We start from the raw sequence: 21,512 nt of genomic DNA, 5'->3' as shown, positions 1-21,512 counted from the left end.
CACCTGCCCCGGTCCTCTGGGCCACCGCGCTGGTGCTGAGCTCCTCCAGGCCTCCCAAGTCTGTCTGTCACCTCCGAGGCTTGGCCCTGGGCCAGGCCTGGCCGTCTGGGACCCCGGAGACGTCCCCGCCTCGCGGCCTGTGGCCTGGCCCTTCAGCCGCGCCTCGGGGCCGCGACCTCCTTGCTCCGGCCCCGCCCCGCCCCGCGCGGTGGGTGGTGGGTCGGACCAAACCACCCGCTCCAGCCAGGGAGCAGCACGGGCGAGGCTCCCCCTCCGGCCACGATGGAGTCTTCCGTTGCCATGGAGCTGCCCGCTCCAAACCACGCCACCAGGGCCGCCGAGGGCAATCGCCAAGGACCGCCGCCTGCCTGAGCAGCCCGGGGTTTCTGAGCCTCCGGAGCCCGAGAACCTGGGACCCAGGCCAGCCAGAGGTGGGTGTGGGGGCGGATGCGTTTGACCCTGGGGCTGAGCTGGAGGGGTTTGACCCCCGCCCCCCAGGCAGAACTCCTTCCCATATTAAACGCCTTTCCCAGAAAGCTGTGCCAGGGAAATGACTTTGTTAATAGTTCCAGTCCCTGGTTCGTTTCAGGGAACCCCGGCGCTGGCACAGCCTCTATTGAGGGGCCCGCCCCTGACTTTGCAGCAGATGTTATAATAAAGCATTATTATAACACATTTACAAAAACATTAAACAAAAATCAAGCGCCAGCTTGTCTGGTGAAAAGTTAAGACTATGAGTGTCTGCCTAGCTAAAAAGGAGAACGTGGTCCATAGCCCCAAAGTCATTTGGTTTTAGTATAACCTGGTTTTGGACGCTGATTTGCCTCTAGTATTTTGTTTTTCCTAAAGGAATACTCCTTTTATCTGCATAAGCCAGGTACTGAAGTAGTAAAGCAGGCCTCCTCTAGGGCCCACAGTTCAAAAGAAATGGACTGATAGTCTCTGCATAAAGATGGTGCATACATGCGCATGTGCAACTTAGAGATTGGTTATAAAGCGAATATCGGTAGCCACTACCCAAGTTAAGAAATAGAACCTCATCAGCACCCCAAAGTCTCTCCCCCATGCCACTCACAGACCCGCTCTTCTTGACCATGGCTGACTTTTTCTTTAGTTTTACTTACCTATGCATGCGTCCCTAAACAATATAGTTAACTTTCACTTATTTTAAACTTTATATAAACTTTATATTTATATAAAATTTTAAAGATGATATATAAATTTCTTTAGTTTTACTACCTGTGTCTGTGTCCCTAAACAATATAGTTAACTTTCACTTATTTTAAACTTTATATAAACTTTATATAAAATTTTAAAGAATATATGGGGTGTTATATAAACAATATATAATATAAATATATAGACTATATATAATACTACATATAGTTTTATGTAAGTTTAATAATATATATTAAACTTTATATAATACTACATATATTCTTTAAATTTTTTTTTTTGAGACAGAGTCTCACTGTGTTGCCCAGGTTGGAGTGCAGCAGGGCGATCTTGGCTCACTGCAACCTCCGCCTCCTGGGTTCAAGCGATTCTCCTGCCTCAGCCTCCCAAGTAGCTGGGATTATAGGCACCCACCACCATGCCTGGCTAATTTTTGTATTTTTAGTATAAACGGGGTTTCCACGTGTTGGCCAGGATGGTCTTGAACTCCTGATCTCAAATGATCCACCCACCTCCGCCTCCCAAAGTGCTGAGATTACAGGCGGCGAGCCACCACACCCAGCCAACTTTCATTTATTTTAAACTTTATATAAATTTATTTATATAAAATTTTAAAGAATATATGTGGTATTATATAAGTTTTATACTAAAAACACAAAAATTAGCCAGGCATGGTGGTGGGTGCCTATAATCCCAGCTACTTGGGAGGCTGAGGCAGGAGAATCGCTTGAACCCAGGAGGCGGAGGTTGCAGTGAGCCAAGATCGCCCTGCTGCACTCCAACCTGGGCAACACAGTGAGACTCTGTCTCAAAAAAAAAAATTTAAAGAATATATATAGTATTATATAAGTTTTATATAATACCACATATACTTTTATATAAGTTTAATAATATATATAAACTTTATGTAATACCACATATATTCTTTAACATTTTTTGAAACAATCCCAAACTTGTATAAAAGTTGCAAGCTCAGCACAAAAAAACTTCTCAAGAAGAATTTGAGAGTAAGTTGCCTTCGTGACGCTCTGCCGCCCCCCACCCTTGTAGAGTGTATTTTCCACAAACGAGGACATTCTCCAACACAGCCACACGTGGCCCGAGTCAGGAGAGGACACAGGCCTGTGGCTGTGTTTACCCCTCAGCCTGTCAAACATGCTTTGCCAGTTGATTGCATCAGGGCCCCAACGTGGAAGGATCCAGCCTAGAGTCACTTCGCACTGAATTCTCACATACCTCTTCATTCCCCTTCAGTCCAGAATATTCCTTGGCCTTGCTTTGGCTGTCATGACCCTGACACCTTTGAAGGTCATGGGCCAATTACTTTGGAGAAAGTCCCTCCATTTGGTTTCGTCTGCTGTGTCCTCGTGATTAGATTCCCACTGTGCGTCTCGGACAGAAAAGTCACAGAGGTGACACCGTGGCCTGTTCATTCCACCCAGTCAGTGGCTCACAGTGGTCACGTTGTCACGTTACTAATGATGTTCATTTTTAGCTCTTGATTAAGGTGGTATCTGCCAGCATCTCCGCTGGGAAGTTCTTTTTTCCTTCGTAATTAACAAGCATTTTGGCCAGGTGCGGTGGCTCACGCCTGTAATCCCAGCACTTTGGGAGGCTGAGGAGGGCGGATCACGAGGTCAGGAGATCGAGACCATCCTGGCTAACACGGTGAAACCCCATCTCCACTAAAAATACAAAAATTAGCTGGGTGTGGTGGCAGTCGCCTATAGTCCCAGCTACTCGGGAGGCTGAGGCAGGAGAATGGCGTGAACCTGGGAGGCGGAGCTTGCAGTGAGCCGACACTGCGCCACTGCACTCCAGCCTGGGTGACAGAGCGAGACTACGTCTCAAGAAAAAAAAAAACAAACACAAGCATTTCGTAGGAGGTATTTGGAAGCTATGCAAATATGTCATCACTCCCAGGCTTGGCCTGGGAGGCTCTCATGGTGGACACCTTCTTCTCCTGCCTGGGCTCTGACGCCCTCTGGGGTACACCTGGGGCTGCCCTCTTTCTTCTCAGGCTCTGACATCCAGCTCTGAGCCTCAGCCACATACCCTCACCCTCCTCACCCAGCCAGGCTCCGACAGCCCAGCCTGGGCCACTGTGGATCCTGCTCCACCTGCCCTACCCAGGGAACCTACTGTGACAGTGAAGGGAAGCGGGAGAGGAAGAGCATCAGGTGCGCCTCTGCCTTTTTCTCCTCGGGGTTGTGTGAGAGATTCATCCACACGGTGGCACCGCGGCCATCGGGGCTGTCTGTAAGCCTCAGGACCTGAGAATATGACCTTATTTGGACTTACAGTGATGCCTGTAAGTAGCTAAGAGGAGGACATACTAGAATAGGGTGAGTGCCTCATCTGGTATGACTGGTGTCCTTATAAAAAGGAGAAATTTGGACATAGACACGCAGACAGAGAGAATGTGCTACGAAGATTGGAATTTTGCTGCCACAAGCCACAGAACTAGCAGAAGCTAGAAGAGAGGCCTGAAACAGGCCCTTCCCTCGTGCCTTCAGAGGGATCATGGCCCTGCCAGCAACTAGGTTTTAGACGATGGCTTCCAGAACCGTGAGACAACTCTGTTGCTGAAGCCACCTAGGTCGTGGTACTTTGTTATGGCGACCCCAGGAAGCTACGACAACAGGTGGGATTGTCTGTAGGGTGTGCTCCTGGGAGAGGAATCACGGAGCCAGAGGGTGCCAGAGGCAGCATGAGCTCCCCCTTCCCCAAAAAACCCATGTCCTGATCCTCCGAACCCGTGCGCGTGTTAGGGGACATGGCACGCCCTTGGCTGTTAAGTGCCTGTTGAAGTCTTTTGCCCATTTTGGCGTGGGGCTGTCTGTCTTCTTTATCCACTCATGGATGTTCCTTACATGGTCTTGACAGTAAAACTCTGGGTTATGTGCTGTGATTGTCTTCTACTTTGTAGGTTTTCTTTTTCTTTCTTTTTTTTTTTTTTTGAGATGGAGTCTTGCTCTGTTGCCCAGGCTGGAGTGCGATGGCACAATCTCGGCTCACTGCAACCTCTACCTCCCCGGTTCAAGTAACTCTCCTGCCTCAGCCTCCCAAGTAGCTGGGACTACAGGCGCCCGCACCACGCCTGGCTAATTTTTTGTATTTTTAGTAGAGATGGGGTTTCACCATGTTAGCCAGGATGGTCTCGATCTCCTGACCTTGTGATCCGCCCGCCTCGGCCTCCCAAAGTGCTGGGATTACAGGCGTGAGCCACTGCCCCCGGCCTGTAGGTTTTCTTTAACTTTCCCTAGGATGTCATCTGAACAAAAGATTTGGTTTTGTTTATTTGTTTGAGACAGAGTCTTGCTCTGTCACCTAAGCTGTAGTGCAGTGGCACGATCTTGGCTCACTGCAACCTCCTCCTCCCAGGTTCAAGGGAGTCTCTTGCCTCAGCCTCCAGAGTAGCTGGGGTTACAGCTGCACGCCAGCACGCCCGGCTAATTTTTGTATTTTTTGTAGAGACAGGGTTTCGCCATGTTGGCTAGGCTGGTCTCAAACTCCTGACCTCAAGTGACCCACCTGCCTCGGCCTCCCAAAGTGCTGGGATTACAGGTGTGAGCCACTGCACCTGGCCTGAATGAAAATTTTTAACTGAACTGTGGGCGACTCTACCAAATTTTCCCTTTGTGCCTAATGTTTTTAGTGTCTTATTTAAGAAATTCTGAAGTAACAAGTCTCCATTCTTACCCCCCATTGACTCCCCGCTAACACACACACTGTAGCAGAATTTTGATTTTTCCCATACAAGTCTTTAATCCACGTGAGACTGATCTTTGGGTGGGTGCCGACAAAGATGTCCATTCCGTAGCTACTGCTCAGCAACCCTGCTTCTATCCTGCCTAGCGCTAGTACGTGGAGGCCTGTTTCTGGCCTCTCTCATCTGTTCCATTGGTCTGTTTGTCTTGGCCAAAGCACTCTACTGTCTTAATTTTACAGCTTTAGAACCAATCTTGATATCTGGTGGGGCACCGCTTCCCCCTTCAAAACTATTGTTCCATTGTTCTTCCATATACATTTTAAAATTCACCAGACGAGTTTCTCATTCTCTTGCTCTTGCATGTAGACACACACACACACACACATTTCTGTTGGGATTTGGATAAGGGTTTAGGGAATCTATAGAGCAATTTGGAAAGAACTGACTTCCTGACGACATTGAGTTTCTAGTGCTTGAACATGAGCTATTTATTTATTTATGTTTTAATTTTAATTTTATTATTACTCCTTTTGAGACAGAGTCTCGCTCTGTTGCCTAGGCTAGAGTGCAGTGGCAAGATCTCAGCTCACTGCAAGCTCCGCCTTCTGGCTTCATGCCCTTCTCCTGCCTCAGCCTCCTGAATAGCTGGGACTACAGGTGCCCGCCACCACACCCGGCTAATTTTATTTTTGTATTTTTAGTAGAGACGAGGTTTCACCGCGTTAGCCAGGATGGTCTTGATCTCCTGACCTCGTGATCCGCCCGCCTCGGCCTCCCAAAGTGCTGGGATGACAGGCGTGAGCCACTGCGCCCAGCCTATTTATTTAGACTTTCTTTTAGAAAAAACTTTTATTATGGAAAATTGCAAAGTCAAAAAAGTAGAGAGAATGATAATACGAAGCCCCAGGTGCCCGTCCCTGCCTCAGCAGCTATCAGCCTCACAGCATTCCTCTCCCATTACCCCTCCCTACTTGTAGTTCTGGACTAGCGTGTTTCAAAGAAAATCCCAGGCAAGATATCATTTCACCTGTAAAAACCTTTGTAGATGCCTCTGACAGATAGAAACTTATTTTTAGCATAACCACAAAATCATCATCAACCCCAATACAATTAATAATCTCTTGTTTTTTTTGAGATGAAGTCTCGCTCTGTCACCCAGGCTGGAGTGCAATGGCGCGATCTCGGCTCACTGCAACCTCTACCTCCCAGATTCAAGTGATTCTTCTGCCTCAGCCTCCCAAGTAGCTGTGATTACAGGCGCCTGCCACCACACTCGGCTAATTTTGTATTTTTAGGTCTCGAACTCCTGACCTCAGGTGATCCGCCCACCTCAGCCTCCTGAAGTGCTGGGATTATAGGCGTGAGCCACCATGCCCGGCCCACATTAATAATTTCTTAATGGAAACTAATGCCAGTTTGTGCTCACTTTCAGGAATTATCTCAAAAATGTCTTTTACAGGCCGGGCGCGGTGGCTCATGCCTGTAATCCCAGCACTTTGGGAGGCCGAGGCGGGTGGATCACGAGGTCAGGAGATCGAGACCAGCCTGGCTAACATGGCGAAACCCCGTCTCTACTGAAAATACAAAAAAAATTAGCCAGGCGTGGTGGCAGGTGCCTGTAGTCCCAGCTACTTGGGAGGCTGAGGCAGGAGAATGGCGTGAACCCGGGAGGAGGAGCTTATAGTGAGCCGAGATCACGCCACTGCACTCCAGCCTAGGCAACAGAGCAACACTCCGTCTCAAAAAAAAAAAAAAATGTCTTTTACAGCTGGTTTGCTTGAATCGAGATTTGAACAAGATCCCCAGGTTGCATGTGGCCAACTTTTCTCTCGAGGCTCTTTTTGAGATGGATCTCTCTGGCCCCAGGCTGGATCATGGCCGACTCGGCTTACTGCCCCTCCGGTTCCCTCTCCGAGTAGCTGGGACTACAGGCGCCCGCCACCTCGCCCGGCTAATTTTTTTGTATTTTTAGTAGATATGGGGTTTCACCGTGGTCTCGATCTCCTGACCTCGTGATCCGCCCGCCTCGGCCTCCCAAAGTGCTGGGATTACAAGCATGAGCCACCGCGCCCGGCCTCGAGGCTCTTTTCACTTAAAGACCCCCCCTTCCTTATTTTCCCCCAGGCCGTTTATTTGTTGAAGAAACGGGTCGTTTGTTCCATTTATTTTTATGTCCATCTGCTTTAATGTTGCCTGAGAGGGTTCCTCATATTCTCTGTAGAGGTCTGTGTGTCTTTTGTTGTATTTATTCTTGAGTACTTCATGGGTTTTGATGTAATTGTAAATGGTAGCTTTTCTAAATCTTATTTTCTCATTATTTCTTCTGATAAATAGAAATATACTTGATTTTTATTATTGAAGTTGTACCCAGCGACATTACTAAGTTGTTTTAATTAAATAACTTATCTGTATATTTGTTTGGATTTTCTATGTATACAGTCATTTTATCTGAAATAATGACCATTTTTCCCTTCCATTCCTTATGCCTTTTATTTTTATTTTATTTTTTTTTGAGATGGAGTTTCACACTTGTTGCCCAGGCTGGAGTGCAATGGCGTAATCTCAGCTCACTGCAACCTCCGCCTCCCAGGTTCAAACATTTCTCCTGCCTCAGCCTCCCAAGTAGCTGGGATTACAGGCATGCACCACCATGCCCAGCTAATTTTGTATTTTTGGTAGAGGCGGAGTTTCCCCACGTTGGTCAGGCTGGTCTCGAACTCCTGACCTCAGGTGATCTGCCACTCAGCCTCCCAAAGTGCTGGGATTACAGGCATGCGCCACCACGCCTGGCCGCCTTTTATTTCTTTTACATCTGATTGTTCTGGCTGGGGACGTGATGAATACTGAGAAGTGGTTTTAGAGAGCATCACTGTTTTGTTCTCAGTCTTAAGGGAATGTTTTTAATGTTTAAGTGTGATGTTTGCTGTGGTGATTTTTGGTATATATACTCTATCACATTACAGAAGTTCATTTCTTCTTCTTCTTCTTCTTTTTCTTCTTTTTTTTTTTTTTTTGAGACTGTCTTGCTCTGTCACCCAGGCTGGAGTACAGTGGCATGATCTTGGCTCACTACAACCTCCACCTCCTAAGTTTAAGCGATTCTCCTGCCTCAGCCTCCTGAGTAGTTGGGATTACAGGTGCCTGCCACCACACCCGGCTAATTTTTGTTTTTTTTGTGTGTGTTTTTTTTTTTTTTTTTGAGACGGAGTCTCGCTCTGTCGCCCAGGCTGGAGTGCAGTGGCACAATCTCGGCTCACTGCAAGCTCCGCCTCCCGGGTTCACGCCATTCTCCTGCCTCAGCCTCCAAGTAGCTGGGACTACAGGCGCCCGCCACCATGCCCGGCTATTTTTTTTGTATTTTTAGTAGAGACGGGGTTTCACCATGGTCTCGATCTCCTGACCTCGTGATCCGCCCGCCTCGGCCTCCCAAAGTGCTGGGATTACAAGTGTGAGCCACCGCGCCCAGCCAATTTTTGTATTTTTAGTAGAGACGGGGTTTCACCATGTTGGTCAGGCTGGTCTCGAACTCCAGACCTCAAATGATCCACCCACCTCAGCCTCCAAAAGTGCTGAGATCACAAACAGGAGCTACCGCACCCGGCCAATATTTCAGGAGACCTTCTTTCTGTTATTGCCAGTCCACTTAGAAGCCCACATGAGATCACACACTTAATCTGATTTTTTTCTCTATTTTTTCATATGTTTAAAGTAGCACCCATAATGAATAATTTGATCAATGAGTAATCTGATCAATCAACATTAAGTGCAGATTTGAAGATGCTGAGTCTTCCTGGTGAATTAAACATGTGGTTAGAATGTGTCCCCACTGCTGTTCCTGCTTTTTGCCTAAGTTTTTCGTCTGTTTCTAGACAACTCCACTAACTTCCTATTTATGGTTCCTGCATTTCTTTCTGACTTTTAAAATGCAATGCTTCTTAAGCTTGTGTTTTAGATGTCTCTTTTAAATTGTAGAGAGTTTGGCCAGGCACAGTGGTTCACGCCTGTAATCCCAGCACTTCGGGATTGAGGTCTTGAGTTTGAAACCAGCCTGGCCGACATGATGAAACTCCATCTCTACTAAAAATACAAAAATTAGCCAGGCGTGGTGGCCTGTGCCTGTAATCCCAGCTACCCAGGAGGCTGAGGCACAAGAATTGCTTGAACCCAGGAGGCAGAGGTTGCAGTGAGCCAAGATCGCACCTCTGCACTCCAGCCTGGGTGACAGAGTGAGACTGTGTCTCAAAAAAATAATAAAGTTAGTTTGATTTTTTTTTGTTGTTCTTGGTTTTGTTCATTTGCTTGTTTGTTTGTTTGAGACGGAGTCTTGCTCTGTCGTCCAGACTGGAGTGCAGTGGCACATCTCAGCTCACTGCAAGCTCCGCCTCCCGGGTTCACACCATTCTCCTGCCTCAGCCTCCAGAGTAGCTGGGACTACAGGCGCCTGCCACCACGCCCAGCTAATGTTTTGTATTTTTAGTAGAGACGGGGTTTCACTGTGTTAGCCAGGATGGTCTCGATCTCCTGACCTTGTGATCCTCCTGCCTCAGCCTCCCAAACTGCTAGGATTACAGGCGTGAGCCCCTGCGCCCAGTCTGTTCTTCGTTTTTAATACAATTCGATAATATACTTCCCTTTAGCTTGGTTATTTAATCTATACTTTTACCTTAGGTTTTAACCTGAAAGTTTCTTATTTTGTTCGTTCTTCAACTTTTTTTTTTTTTTTTTTTTTTTTTTTTTGAGTCCGAGTCTCATTCTGTCGCCCAGGCTGGAGTGCAGTGGCATGATCTCAGCCCACTGCAACCTCCACCTCCCGGATTCAAACAATTCTCCTGCCTCAGCCTCCTAAGTAGCTGGGATTACAGGGACGCACCATCAGGCCCTTCTACTTTTTGTATTTTTAGTAGAGATGGGGTTTCACTATGTTGGCCAGGCTGGTCTCAAACCTTAAGTGATCTGCCCGCCTCGGCCTCCCAAAGTGCTGGGATTACAGGTGTGAACCACCTCACCTGGCCCGTTCTTCAACATTTTTATGAGACTTAAAGTACAGTCCTATCCAGCATTTCTGATGATTTTCAGTGTGATGCTGGCACACTGGCTAGCCATGTCACCACAGTGGAACCTCCACTACTTCTTTAGCACACTGTCCTGGGTCTCTCGGTTTCCAATCCCACTGCTCCCACCGGAGGAGCACCCGAAGCTGCCCGTTCCTGAAACTTTCACAGCTGTGTGGCGACGTTGAGTTTGTTCTCAGCTACCCCTGCAGAGGATCAGCCAGTGCCTCTGTCTGCAGGGACAGCTACCCTCATGCCTCCACCTCCCGCTTCTCTTTGCTCCTGTTTCTCCCACTGGCCCTTGCCCTGGTAGATTCATGTATTGAAAACAATACCCCCTGTTGTTAGTGAGGACTCAGGAGAGATCAGAGGTGACTGCCTGTTGGAAGTGCCGTCTTTAACCAGATGCTCAGTGTATATGGTTTAGTGTGATCATCTTAAAAGGAACTGTGTTTGTGTAATGACACCTGTTATAAGACTGTCATCCACTGGGTGTCCAGCAAAATGAGGCCATGGAGGCCACATGGAATTCACAAGCACAGAGCTGAATAGGTTTGGCCATTTTCTAAATATTTTCTGAAAATCCCGCCACTCAAAGACTAGCAGTTTAATCAGTTCTTTCAAGTGGAAAAAATATTGTTGGAATTTTACGAGACGCCTTAAAATTCTGCCTCTCAGGACTTTAAAATGCAATTGTTTCTTTGTAAGTTTAAAAAATTACTGGCATTGATACATTAATAATTTATCCAAGAAACATTGCTAGGCACTGAAAATATTTTTAGTGAATTATTCTGAAGCAATTGCTAAGCAATGAAAAACAGTCCTCTACAATTTTACAGTTTTAGCATCTCATACATAATGTCAACATTTATGTGCATTTCACCTGGAATTACTCATTATTTCAATGTGAAATGATAGTGCTAATTCCCAATGTAAAATGTCTGTCTCTATAATAGGTACATTAACTTAAAGCTTTTTTTTTTTTTTTAACACTTTTAGAGTCAGGGTCTTGCTCTGTTGCCCAGGCTGGGCTGCAGTGGCACAATCACAGCTCATGGCAGCCTCGACCTCCTGGGCTCAAGTGATCCTCCCACCGCAGCCTACTGAATAGGTGGGACTACGGGTGTGCACCACCACACCTGGCTACATTTTTTTTACCTTTTTTTTTTTTTTTTTTTGAGACGGAGTCTCACTCTGTCCAGGCTGGCGTGCAGTGATGTGATCTCGGCTCACTGCAAGCTCCGCCTCCCGGGTTCACGCCATTCTCCCGCCTCAGCCTCCCGAGTAGCTGGGACTACAGGCTCCGGCCACCACGCCTGGCTAATTTTTTGTATTTTTAGTAGAGACGGGGTTTCATCGTGTTAGCCAGGATGGTCTTGATCTCCTGACCTCGTGATCCGCCTTCCTCGGCCTCCCAAAGTGCTGGGATTACAGGCGTGAGCCACTGTGCCTGGCCACTTTTTTTTTTTTCTAGAAATGGGGGTCTCCCTATGTTGCCCAGGCTGGTCTCAAACTCCTGGCCTCAAGACAGCCTCCCACCTCAAGCTCCCATGTTGCTGGGATTACAGGCATGAGCCACTGTGCCCTGCTGATTTATAAGCATTTGGCATCAGCTGTTTTGTATATTAATCATGGTACAAGCACAATGTGATTAATAGGCGTTAAAACCAATCACATATTTAAGGTATAATAGAAAATAGCCACCTGCCAGGTGCGGTGACTCACGCCTCTAGTTCCAACACTTCGGAAAGCCAAGGCAGGTGGATCACTTGATTCCAAAAGTTTGAGACCAGCCTGGGCAACATGGTGAAACCCTGTCTCTACAGAAAATACAAAAATCAGCTGGGTGTGGTGGTGCATGCCTGTAGTCCCAGCTCCTTGGGAGGCTGAAGCAGGAGGATCAATTGAGCCCAGGAGTTCGAGGCTGCAGTGAGCTGTGATCGCACCACTGCACTCTAGCCTGGGTGACAGAGTCAAACCCTGTCTCAAAAAAATAAAGTTAGACATTAAATTTAATTCTCATCAGAAAAAATAAGTAAAGAGTTTGTGATTTTAACATTGTTTCTCTTTTTCTTCTTTTTTTTTTTTTTTTTGGGACAGTCTTCCTCTGTCGCCCAGGCTAGAATGCAGTGGCATGATCTCGGCTCACTGCAACCTCTGCCTCCTGGGCTCAAGCAATTCTCCTGCCTCAGCCTCCCAAGTAGCTGGGACTACAGGTTCCTGCCACCACACCCGGCTACTTTTTGTATTTTTAGTAGAGATGGGGTTTCACCATGCTGGCTAGGCTGGTCTCAAATTCCTGACCTCAGGTGAACCGCCCACCTCGGCCTCCCAAAGTGCTGGGATTATAGGTGCAAGCCACTGCGCCCGGCCTGTTTCTTAAGTGAAATTATTTAGTTCCAACATCTGGACACAGAAGATTCGGTACCAAGAGTTCCACACGAGCAAGGTCCTAACATTCCCAAAATGATAACCAAGTGTAGTAATAATTTTGAAATTATTTAAGAATTCTTTTTGGTGCCAGATGTAGTGGCTCAAGCTTGTAATCCCAGTACTTTGGGAGGTTGAGGTGGGCGAATCCTGGCTGAGACCAGGAGTTCAAGACTAGCCTGGGCAACAAAGAGAGACCCCCCCATCTCAACCCATAATTTGAAAATTACCTGGGCATGGTGGCATGTGCGTGTAGTCTTAGCTACTTGTCAAGGTGAGGCGGGAAGATTGCTTGAGCCCAGAAGTTGGAGGCTGCAGTGAACTGTGACTGCATCACTGCACTCCAGCCTGGGCAACAGAGTGAGACCCTGTCACAAAAGAAAAAAGAAATTTCCCAACAGTGTTCCGGAGTGTCCCTTTACACTCCCACCAGCAATATGTGACGATGCCAGCCCTTCCATAGCCTTGCCAGTGCTCACTGTTGGCAGCGTTTTGATCTCAGCCATTTTTTTTTTTTTTTGAGATGCTCTGTCGCCCAGGTTGGAGTGCAGTGGTGCGATCTCGGCTCACTGCAAGCTCCGCCTCCCAGGTTCACGCCATTCTCCTGCCTCAGCCTCCCGAGTAGCTGGGACCACAGGAGCCCACCACCACACCCAGCTATTTTTTTCTATTTTTTAGTAGAGACGGGGTTTCACCGTGCTAGCCAGGATGGTCTCGATCTCCTGACCTTGTGATCCGCCCGCCTCGGCCTCCCAAAGTGCTGGGATTACAGGCGTGAGCCACTGCGCCCGGCCGATCTCAGGCATTCTAATCAGTATATAGTAGTATTTCATTATGGCTTGATTCACATTTCCCTAAAGATACCGATGTTACAGAGTTTCACATGCATATTGGCCATTTGTATATCTCTTTTCTTATGGAATTCCAAATCTTTTGACTTTTTTTTTCTTGAGACGGAGTCTCGCTCTTGTCCCCAGGCTGGAGTGCAGTGGCACGATCTCGGCTCACTGCAACCTCTGCCTCCCGGGTTCAAGCAGTTCTCCTGCCTCAGCCTCCTGAGTAGCTGGGATTATAGGCACTTGCCACCACACTCGGCTAATTTTGTATTTAATTATTTTAATTTTGTATTTGCTGGTGGGAGTGTAAAGTGATACTCGGGGATACTGTTGGGCAGTTTCTTTTTTCTTTTGTGACAGTGTCTCACTCTGTTGCCCAGGCCGGAGTGCAGTGGTGCAATCACAGTTCACTGTAGCCTCACCATGTTGGCCAGGCTGGTCTGGAATGCCTGACCTCAGGTGATCCACCTGCCTCGGCCTCCCGAAGTGCTGGGATTACAGGTGTGAGCCACCGCGCCCGGCCTCTTTTGACCTTTTAAACTGGAGTTTGGACTTTATGTGGTTGATAGGAGCTCTTCGTGTGTTCCAGATGTAAGACCTGTGTCAGATATGTGTGTGCTGCAAATATTTTTACCTCATCTGTGGTTTGTTTTCTTAATATTTTCTTTAAGAGAAATTGTTAATTCACCGTTTTTGAATCTATGATTTTATTGATCTATATTTTGTGATCATCTTTTGTAACTAATTTCTATCTCCCAGCATGGAAGACGACGGCAGCCTGCTCCCCGAGGACGAGCTTTTGGCCGATGCCCCTCTTTTGGAAGATGGTAATAAAGCTTCTTTCACAGTAACACAAGTTTCAGCAACAAGAAAGACAAATGACATGCTTCACAGTCACCCTTTAATTCCCTTTATTTCTGGGAGAGGGTATCTTTTACACTCATATTTTTCTCTCAAAGAGGGAACTTATATTATTGTCTTTTTCTGGAAGAAAGATAAATTGTGGCTGAGATGTTGAAGGCGGCAGACCATAGTTTTCTAGTTTCCAACATCAGTATTGAGAAATCTGATGCCATTTTTATCCCAGTCCTTTGAATGTGACCTATTTTTGTTTTCTTTTCCTGGAAGCTGTTTTTAAAAAATCTCTGATGATCTGAAATGTTTCTGAGACGTGCCTTGATTTGGTTCTAGCTCTGGGCACAGGCAGAGGCCATCGCAATCTGGGAACGCATTTCCTTCCCACCCCCACCCCACTCCCCATCCCGTTTTGGGTTCTGTTGTGTGCTGAGTCAGCTCCTGGCGCTGTGTGGCCTTCTCCCCCCGGCCCCCCGCCACCGTCTCCCTCTGCCGCCCCCCTTGTGACTGTGGCTTTCTGCCTTTTCCATCATTTTTACTGAGATTTAATGAAGGGAAGAAAAACTGTGTTCCCTTTGCTGTGTTTTGCCGGAAGTCCACTGTAATCTTCTGAGGTAGTGACCTTCAGCCTCTTTTGTCTGAGAACCCCTTTGCATTCTTAAAATTATTGAAGATCCAGAGAACATTTGTGTATGTTGCCTGTATCTTTCAATACTTACTGTATCAAAAATTAAAGCTGGAAACATTTTAATACTTAGCCACTTAAAATAGCAATAACGAACCTATTAGCGGTAACGTTAAGAGTCGGGTTTAACGGAAGACAGCTGGAGTCTCAGAGCTGTCTGTTGTGACGTCACCTGTCATGCGGCCTCTGGAAAATGCCACTGTCCTCTCATGGGAAGAGAGTGAGGAGACAAATGGCTTGCGAATGTGATCATGGACAGTTTTCACCTCGCAGGCCCTGAAAGACACTAAGGGACTCTCAGGGTTCCTTGGATTTTGCTTTGAGAACCATCAAGTTAGAGCTTGTCAAGATTTATCCTAAAACTGGCCAGGTGTGGTGGCCCATGCCTATCATCCCAGCACTTGGGGAGGCCGAGACAGGTGGATCACTTGAGGTCAGGAGTTCAAGACCAGCCTGGTCATCATGGGGAAACCCTCTCTCTACTAAAAATATAAAAATTAGCCGGGCATGGTAGGACACACCTGTAGCCTCAGCTACTCGGGAGGCTGAGGAGGGAGGATCCCTTGAGGTCAGGAGTTCAAGACCAGCCTGGTCATCATGGGGAAACCCTCTCTCTACTAAAAATATAAAAATTAGCTGGGCATGGTAGGACACACCTGTAGCCTCAGCTACTCGGGAGGCTGAGGTGGGAGGATCCCTTGAACCTGGGAGGCGAAGGTGGCAGAGAGCCGAGATCACGCCACTGCACTCCAGCCTGGGCAACAGAGACTCCATGTCAGGTTCATGACTACGCCGAACGTCATGTTGAGGTCCAAAGGGAGTGGGTGGATGAGTAGAAGGAACACTCGGGGGGCCGTAGACAGGTCAAAAGGATTTTATTCAGCAGCAGCTCTCCCCATTGGCTTTGTCTCACACTGTCCGCCCTGTCCTGGCTGGTTAGTCCGGCGGCTCCCACACACACAGCTGCGTGGCCGGCTCTCCCTTGACTTCAGGGTCAGCAGCTTAACTCTGCCTCTGGACACGAGCCAAGTGGTGCTGTGCCCTGGCTCCCCGCTGTCCGTCTGCAAAGACGGACGTCCCTGACTCTCTCTCTCTCTCTCTCGGGGCGCCAGCGCCCCAATCCCGCTGAGTCACCCAGGCTGTTTACCTCTGCCTGTACCTGTGTGGCTGCAGTGCAGCCAGGTTCCTTACGCCCTGTCCCAAAAAAAGAAAAAGATTTATCCTAAAACTTCAGATGCAAATGTTTGATCTGCTTTAAAAAAAAAAACAAAAAAAAAAACTCTTGCCTTGATTTCTAGAAAGAGATGAATTAGAGGATCCGGAGTTTGACATCAAATGTCTTCTGCAGGAAGCTGAGGATGATGTGGACCCAGGACACAGCAGGTAACTCGGAGGATCGGGGGGTGGGGGCTGGGGGGGTGAAGGGAGTGGGGCGGCTGCTTCCTCCTTTCCACAGGCTGTAGCTCCCGCAGCTCCCGCCCTGAAGCAGAACTGTCAGTCACCTACCCCGGCAGGCCACACCGAGGAATGAGTTTTGAGCCTGCAGCTGGGGTGGTGGCAGCTGACGTCCTTTTCATCCTAAGCTCAGTGAAAGAACTAGATACTGATGCTGATAAATTGAAGAAGAAAACAGCTGAGGACAGAATGCAGGCATTTCACCTGCGACAGAACCTGAGCGCCCTGGACAAGATGCATGAGGAGCAAGAGCTTTTCATTGAGAAGATGAGGTGAGCTGGGGCTGAGGCCGCTGCACCTCCACCTCTTGCTGCCCCCCAGGCCATGACACGGGTGCAGCAGGGGTGGTCCTGTGCCTGTCATCACCCTGAGGGCCTGCAAGGGAGGGTTCCACAGGGTCTCCATGGAGGAGTTCTGCAAGCCCCACCCAGGAGCTGGTGCCCAGCTCTCCCAGCCCCCTTCCCACAGAAACGGCAGAAACAAGTGGCCCCGCTGCCCCCAGCGCCACCCAGAGTTGCCAACTGTCAAGCTTTCACTGTAGCTTCTTTCTCTGTGTTTGTGTGTGTTTGTATTTTATATCTATGGGGTTTTGTGCTAAATTATTTTAAAGCAAATTACAGACATGATACTTCACTCGTAAATATTTCAGCGTCTCTTAAAAAATAAAAACATTCAGCTGAGAGTGGTGGCGCACGCCTGTGGTCCCAGCGACTTGGGAGGCTGGGGCCAGAGGATCACTTGAGCCCAGGCAGTCAAGGCTGCAGCAAGCCTGGGTGACAGAGCAAGACCCTGTCTCTAAAAATAAAAAACTGAAAGACAGATGTTCTTCTGCATAACCTCTTGCCCATAACTTGGGCACCTAACTTGGGTACTTCACCCAGGGAAACTACGATTTCCCTCCTCGGCTCCTGCAGCACCTGTGTGTCTTCCAAGTGACCTTCTTGGCCGTGCGCGGTGGCTCACGCCTGGAATCCCAGCACTTTGGGAGGCCGAGGAGGGCGGATCAGCTGAGGTCAGGAGTTTGAGACCAGCCCGGCCAATATGGTGAAACTCCATCTCTACTAAAAATACAAAAATTAGCTGTGCGTGGTGGTATGAGCCTGTAGTCCCAGCTACTTGGGAGGCTGAGACAGCAGAATCGCTTGAACCTGGGAGGCGGAGGTTGCAGTGAGCCGAGATCGCGCCACTGCACTCCAGCCTGGGTGACAAGCGAGGCTCTGTCTCAGGAAAAAAAAAAAAAGTGACCTTCAGAGTTCGTGCTCTGGGCTTTGCTCCGTTGTTTGTACCTGAGGCTGGAGTCGCCCCCAGGAGCTACCGTGTGAACTGGATTCTGTCCCGGCCCATGCCCCGCTGGTGCCTGGCCCGCGCTCTGGAAGATGGTGGAGGAGCTCCAGCTCCCCGCTCCCGTGGGCCCCAGACCTCCCACCGCATGCCCTTCACATGCAGGAGTGCGCTCGTTTACGCAGACCCAGGTTCCCTCCCGCTCCTGCACTGTCCTCGGCCCTGGGGAGCATGTCACCTTCAGGTGGGGGCCACACAGCTGCCCCTGGGCAGAGATTTCCGAAAATGGACGACAAGACCCTGCTTGTGTGGCTTGAAGGTGTTAGAGAGACCCCTGGCCTGGGCGAGGGGGACTCTGGGGGTCTGGCTCTGCCTCACCTGGCCCCACTGCCATGCCCACTGTCACTTCAGAGGCTGGAGTTTCAGGCAACCATCATCTGACCCTTGCTTCCCTGTTCCAGAGGAGAGCTGCGCGCCTGTCGGCAGAGGCAGGACCTGATCGACAAGCAGCAGGAGGCTGTGGCAGCCGAGATCGCCACAGAGGAAGAGGCAGGCAACATGTAGGTGGCCCTCCCCAGGGGGCAGGGAACCGGGCATGAGGTCAGGGCCGGAGGTTCATTCGTTCACCCAAAGTGAGGCGTGAAGCGCCTGCTGTGTTCAGGCCGATGAGGAGCCCCAGTGTGAGGCCGCAACACAAACACACAGAAGCACGTGAGGTCGGCAAAGCTGGGGCCTGGAGGGCGCCGGGGCTGGATCTCTGGGAGGCAGGGCCGAGTGGGTCAGCAGTAAGGGGAAGGCCCCTTGGGTCACTCTTGCCTGGAGCAGCAGGGTGAGGCAGCTGAGGGCGGGGTGAGAGGTGAGAGGCCTACATGCGTCCCACACTCCCAGGCGGGAGGGCCTGGGGGACGCTGGAAACGCCAACACTCACTGACAGGCATTGCTTCCGGAGCCTGGCTCCACGGCTGCAGCTCCGGCCTCCCTCACCCTCCGGGGGCACCAGGTGCCTGCAGGGCCTGCCGAGGTCAGCCCAGCCCTGGAAGGCCCCAGCAGGGTGCCCGTCCTGGAGGTGCTAGTGCAGCCGTGGGGAGCAGAGGGCCAGCAGCCAGGGGCAAGGGAACCGGCAGGTCCTCCCGGCTCTGGAGCGTGAGGGGCTTCGGGCCACTGCAACCTCCGCCCCTCCAGGTTTAAGCAATTCTCTGTCTCAGCCTCTGGAGTAGCTGGGATTACAGGCATGTGCCACCACACCTGGCTAATTTTTTTGTATTTTTAGTAGAGACAGGGTTTCACCATCTTGGCCAGGCTGGTCTTGAACTCCTGACCTCGTGATCCACCCACCTCGGCCTCCCAAAGTGCTGGGATTACAGGCGTGAGCCACTGCACCTGGCCCTCTGCAGGGTTTTGACCTGCCTCATTCCTGGACCGTGGCACCCAGGATCTAGGGGTGACCGCCATACCCGGCCAGCTGCTCGAAGCCCACCCCCCATATCCACATGGCCGGGACCTCTGGCCAACATCACACTGTGCCGCTCTCGTGGGCAACCACCCACCGCCCGGGAAGTGGTCTCTAGGAACGTGGCTGGGCTAGCGCTGGATGTGCACTGGGGTGGATGATGCCCAGGAGGGGAGCAGGAGGGAGGGAGGGGACCCAGGGCGCCCTGACGCGAGGGCCTGGGGCTTGTCACATGTTCTGGGTCCTTCCTGGGTCAGAGGCCTGGATGGCTGCTGCCCCCAGGGGCTTCATGCAGGGGCAACTGGGGGCCCAGGGCAGGCTTCCCAAGCCCTCACTCCCCCTGGGGCTGGGCCATGTGGGTACTGCCTGCGCAGCGGAAAGTGGGCATGTGGAGAGCCTCCTGCCAGCCCCACCCTCCACCAGCTAGGTGGCCCAGTGCCAAGATTTCCCTCCTGAGGGAGAGGAGGCCAGGGAGTGCCCAGTGAACCTGGATGGCCCCTGGGTGACTGAGGCCTGACACACACCTGGCCTGTCCCTTCGCCTCTGCAGTGCTGCCGTGGGCCGTCTCCGGGCCGTGTCCAGACGTCTGTTTGCGGAGCTGGAGAACGAGAGAGACCTGCAGTCGAGGACTGAGGCCGTGCTGAAGGAGAGAGAGTGAGTCGGTGTGCAGCCAGGACTGGCAGCAGGCGGGTGTGGAGCCGGGACTGGCAGCAGACGGGCCCCAGAACGGTGCGGGTCCTTCCCATCTGGGGGCAGAGAGCAAGATCTGGGGAGCTTTGCACCTGACCGGCAAACTGTGGGAAGTGGAAAGGGGACTTGGCGAATGCAGTGGTTGGAAGGATTAGTCTTCACGTCGCCTTTTTCAGTTTCTCTGGGTTTGTTTATGTTCCTAGGAACTCCAAAATCAGGTTCTTTTTCCTCTTTCCTTGTTTCTCATGCTTTGTGCTTCCACAGAACAGGGAGCTGGGTTTCAAAACCCAGGAGAGAGACAGCTGCCTCGTCCTAAATGCTTTCCTGTGGAGCTGGGTTGGATGCGTCGAGTTGCCTTTGGCGAGTTTAGCAAGAAGGGGTTTGGGAAGGTGCACGAATTGCTCAGAGCGACTGAGGGGACCCTGAGTTGACCTCAAGTAGGACTCCCGAACCACACAGCCCCCAGCCCCTGGAGCTGCAGCCAGGTCCATGACGTCCACAGCACTGACCCTGCACATGCCCAGGATGACCTAAGCTTTCCAGCCTGGGCAGGGCAGGGGGCACAGAGAGGGCTGAGTGTGGGCCTCAGGCCACCCCGCCCCCAAGAGTGCCCATGCCACCAGCCCTCGTGCAACCTAACATCTCAGCCTCACCCCACTGAAGACACCACTGGGCTTTGACCCAGTCTCTGACCCGCGCTCGCTGTGATGCAGTTTCTGGCCCAGTCTCTGACCCGCGCTCGCTGTGATGCAGTTTCTGGCCCAGTCTCTGACCCGCGCTCGCTGTGATGCAGTTTCTGGCCCAGTCTCTGACCCCCGCTTGCTGTGACATAGTCACGACCCAAGCTGGTGTCCAGTGCCCTGCACCGTGGCCCCACCTGTGTGGGCAGCGGGAGGGGTGCAGGGGAGGACGCTGAACCCAGCTGCAGCTGAGCGTGCAGGAGAGCACTGTCCCCTGCGGCCCTCCTTTGACAACTGGCTCTGTCGTGCCCCTCTCGCTGCTCAGCAGCACCTGCACCAGGGCGGGAGGGCTTCACAGGGCTAATGAACCCCAGAAGGCCTCACTTTACTAGGTTGCTGTGATTGTCCACTTCTTTAAAAAAAAAAAAAAGTTTTTGGGCTAGGCCCAGTGGCTCATGCCTATAATCCCAACACTTTAGGAGGCCAAGGCGGGTGGATCACCTGAGGTCAGGAGTTCAAGACCAGCCTGGGCAACATGGCGAAACCCTGTCTCTACTAAAAATACAAAAATTAGCTGGGCTTGGTGGTGCGTGCCTGTAATCCCAGCTACTTAGGAGGCTGAGGCAGGAGAATCGCTGGAGCCCAGAGGCAGAGGTTGCAGTGAGCCAAGATTGCGCCACCACACTCCAGCCTGGGTGACAGAGTGAGCAAGACTCTGTCTTTAAAAAAAAAAAAAAAAAGGCTGGGCGCGGTGGCTCACGCCTGTCATCCCAGCACTTTGGGAGGCTGAGGTGGGCGGATCACGAGGTCAGGAGATTGAGACCATCCTGGCTAACACGGTGAAACCCCGTCTCTACTAAAAATACAAAAAATTAGCCAGGCATGGTGGCGGGCGCCTGTAGTCCCAGCTACACAGGAGGCTGAGGCAGGAGAATGGTGTGAACCTGGGAGGCGGAGCTGGCAGTGAGTCGAGATCGCGCCACTGCACTCCAGCTTGGGTGACAGAAGGAGACTCCATCTCAAAAAATAAATAAATAAATAAAGTTTTTTTTTTTTAAACAATTCCAAACTTACAGAAGAGCTGCAAAATGGCACCAAGACCCCCTGTGCCCCTCGGCCCCGCGTCCCAGAGCCGTCCCTGGAGCCCATGTGGGCATTGTGTCGAGGGTGGCCCCTCACCTCCCCCAGTCAGAAGGAGCCTCGGTTCTTCT

General features: G+C 50.5%; 1 protein-coding gene across 1 annotated transcript in view; it reads left to right on the top strand.

Annotated features, from left to right (window-relative positions):
- The first annotated feature begins 323 nt into the window (after nucleotides 1-323).
- The window catches only part of CFAP74 (cilia and flagella associated protein 74), an 81,119-nt gene continuing 59,930 nt past the window's right edge, over nucleotides 324-21,512 (top strand). The window contains exons 1-6 of the mRNA XM_032760890.2: nucleotides 324-431; nucleotides 13,965-14,032; nucleotides 16,044-16,128; nucleotides 16,329-16,472; nucleotides 17,943-18,041; nucleotides 19,481-19,585. Of these exons, the coding sequence (XP_032616781.1) occupies nucleotides 13,966-14,032; nucleotides 16,044-16,128; nucleotides 16,329-16,472; nucleotides 17,943-18,041; nucleotides 19,481-19,585 (500 nt within the window). The 5' untranslated portion in view covers nucleotides 324-431; nucleotide 13,965. The remainder of the gene's footprint in view (nucleotides 432-13,964; nucleotides 14,033-16,043; nucleotides 16,129-16,328; nucleotides 16,473-17,942; nucleotides 18,042-19,480; nucleotides 19,586-21,512) is intronic.

Source organism: Hylobates moloch, unplaced genomic scaffold, assembly GCF_009828535.3.
Source record: "Hylobates moloch isolate HMO894 unplaced genomic scaffold, HMol_V3 SCAFFOLD_9, whole genome shotgun sequence".
Lineage (NCBI taxonomy): Eukaryota > Metazoa > Chordata > Mammalia > Primates > Hylobatidae > Hylobates > Hylobates moloch.
This window is presented reverse-complemented; position numbering and strand designations above follow the sequence as displayed.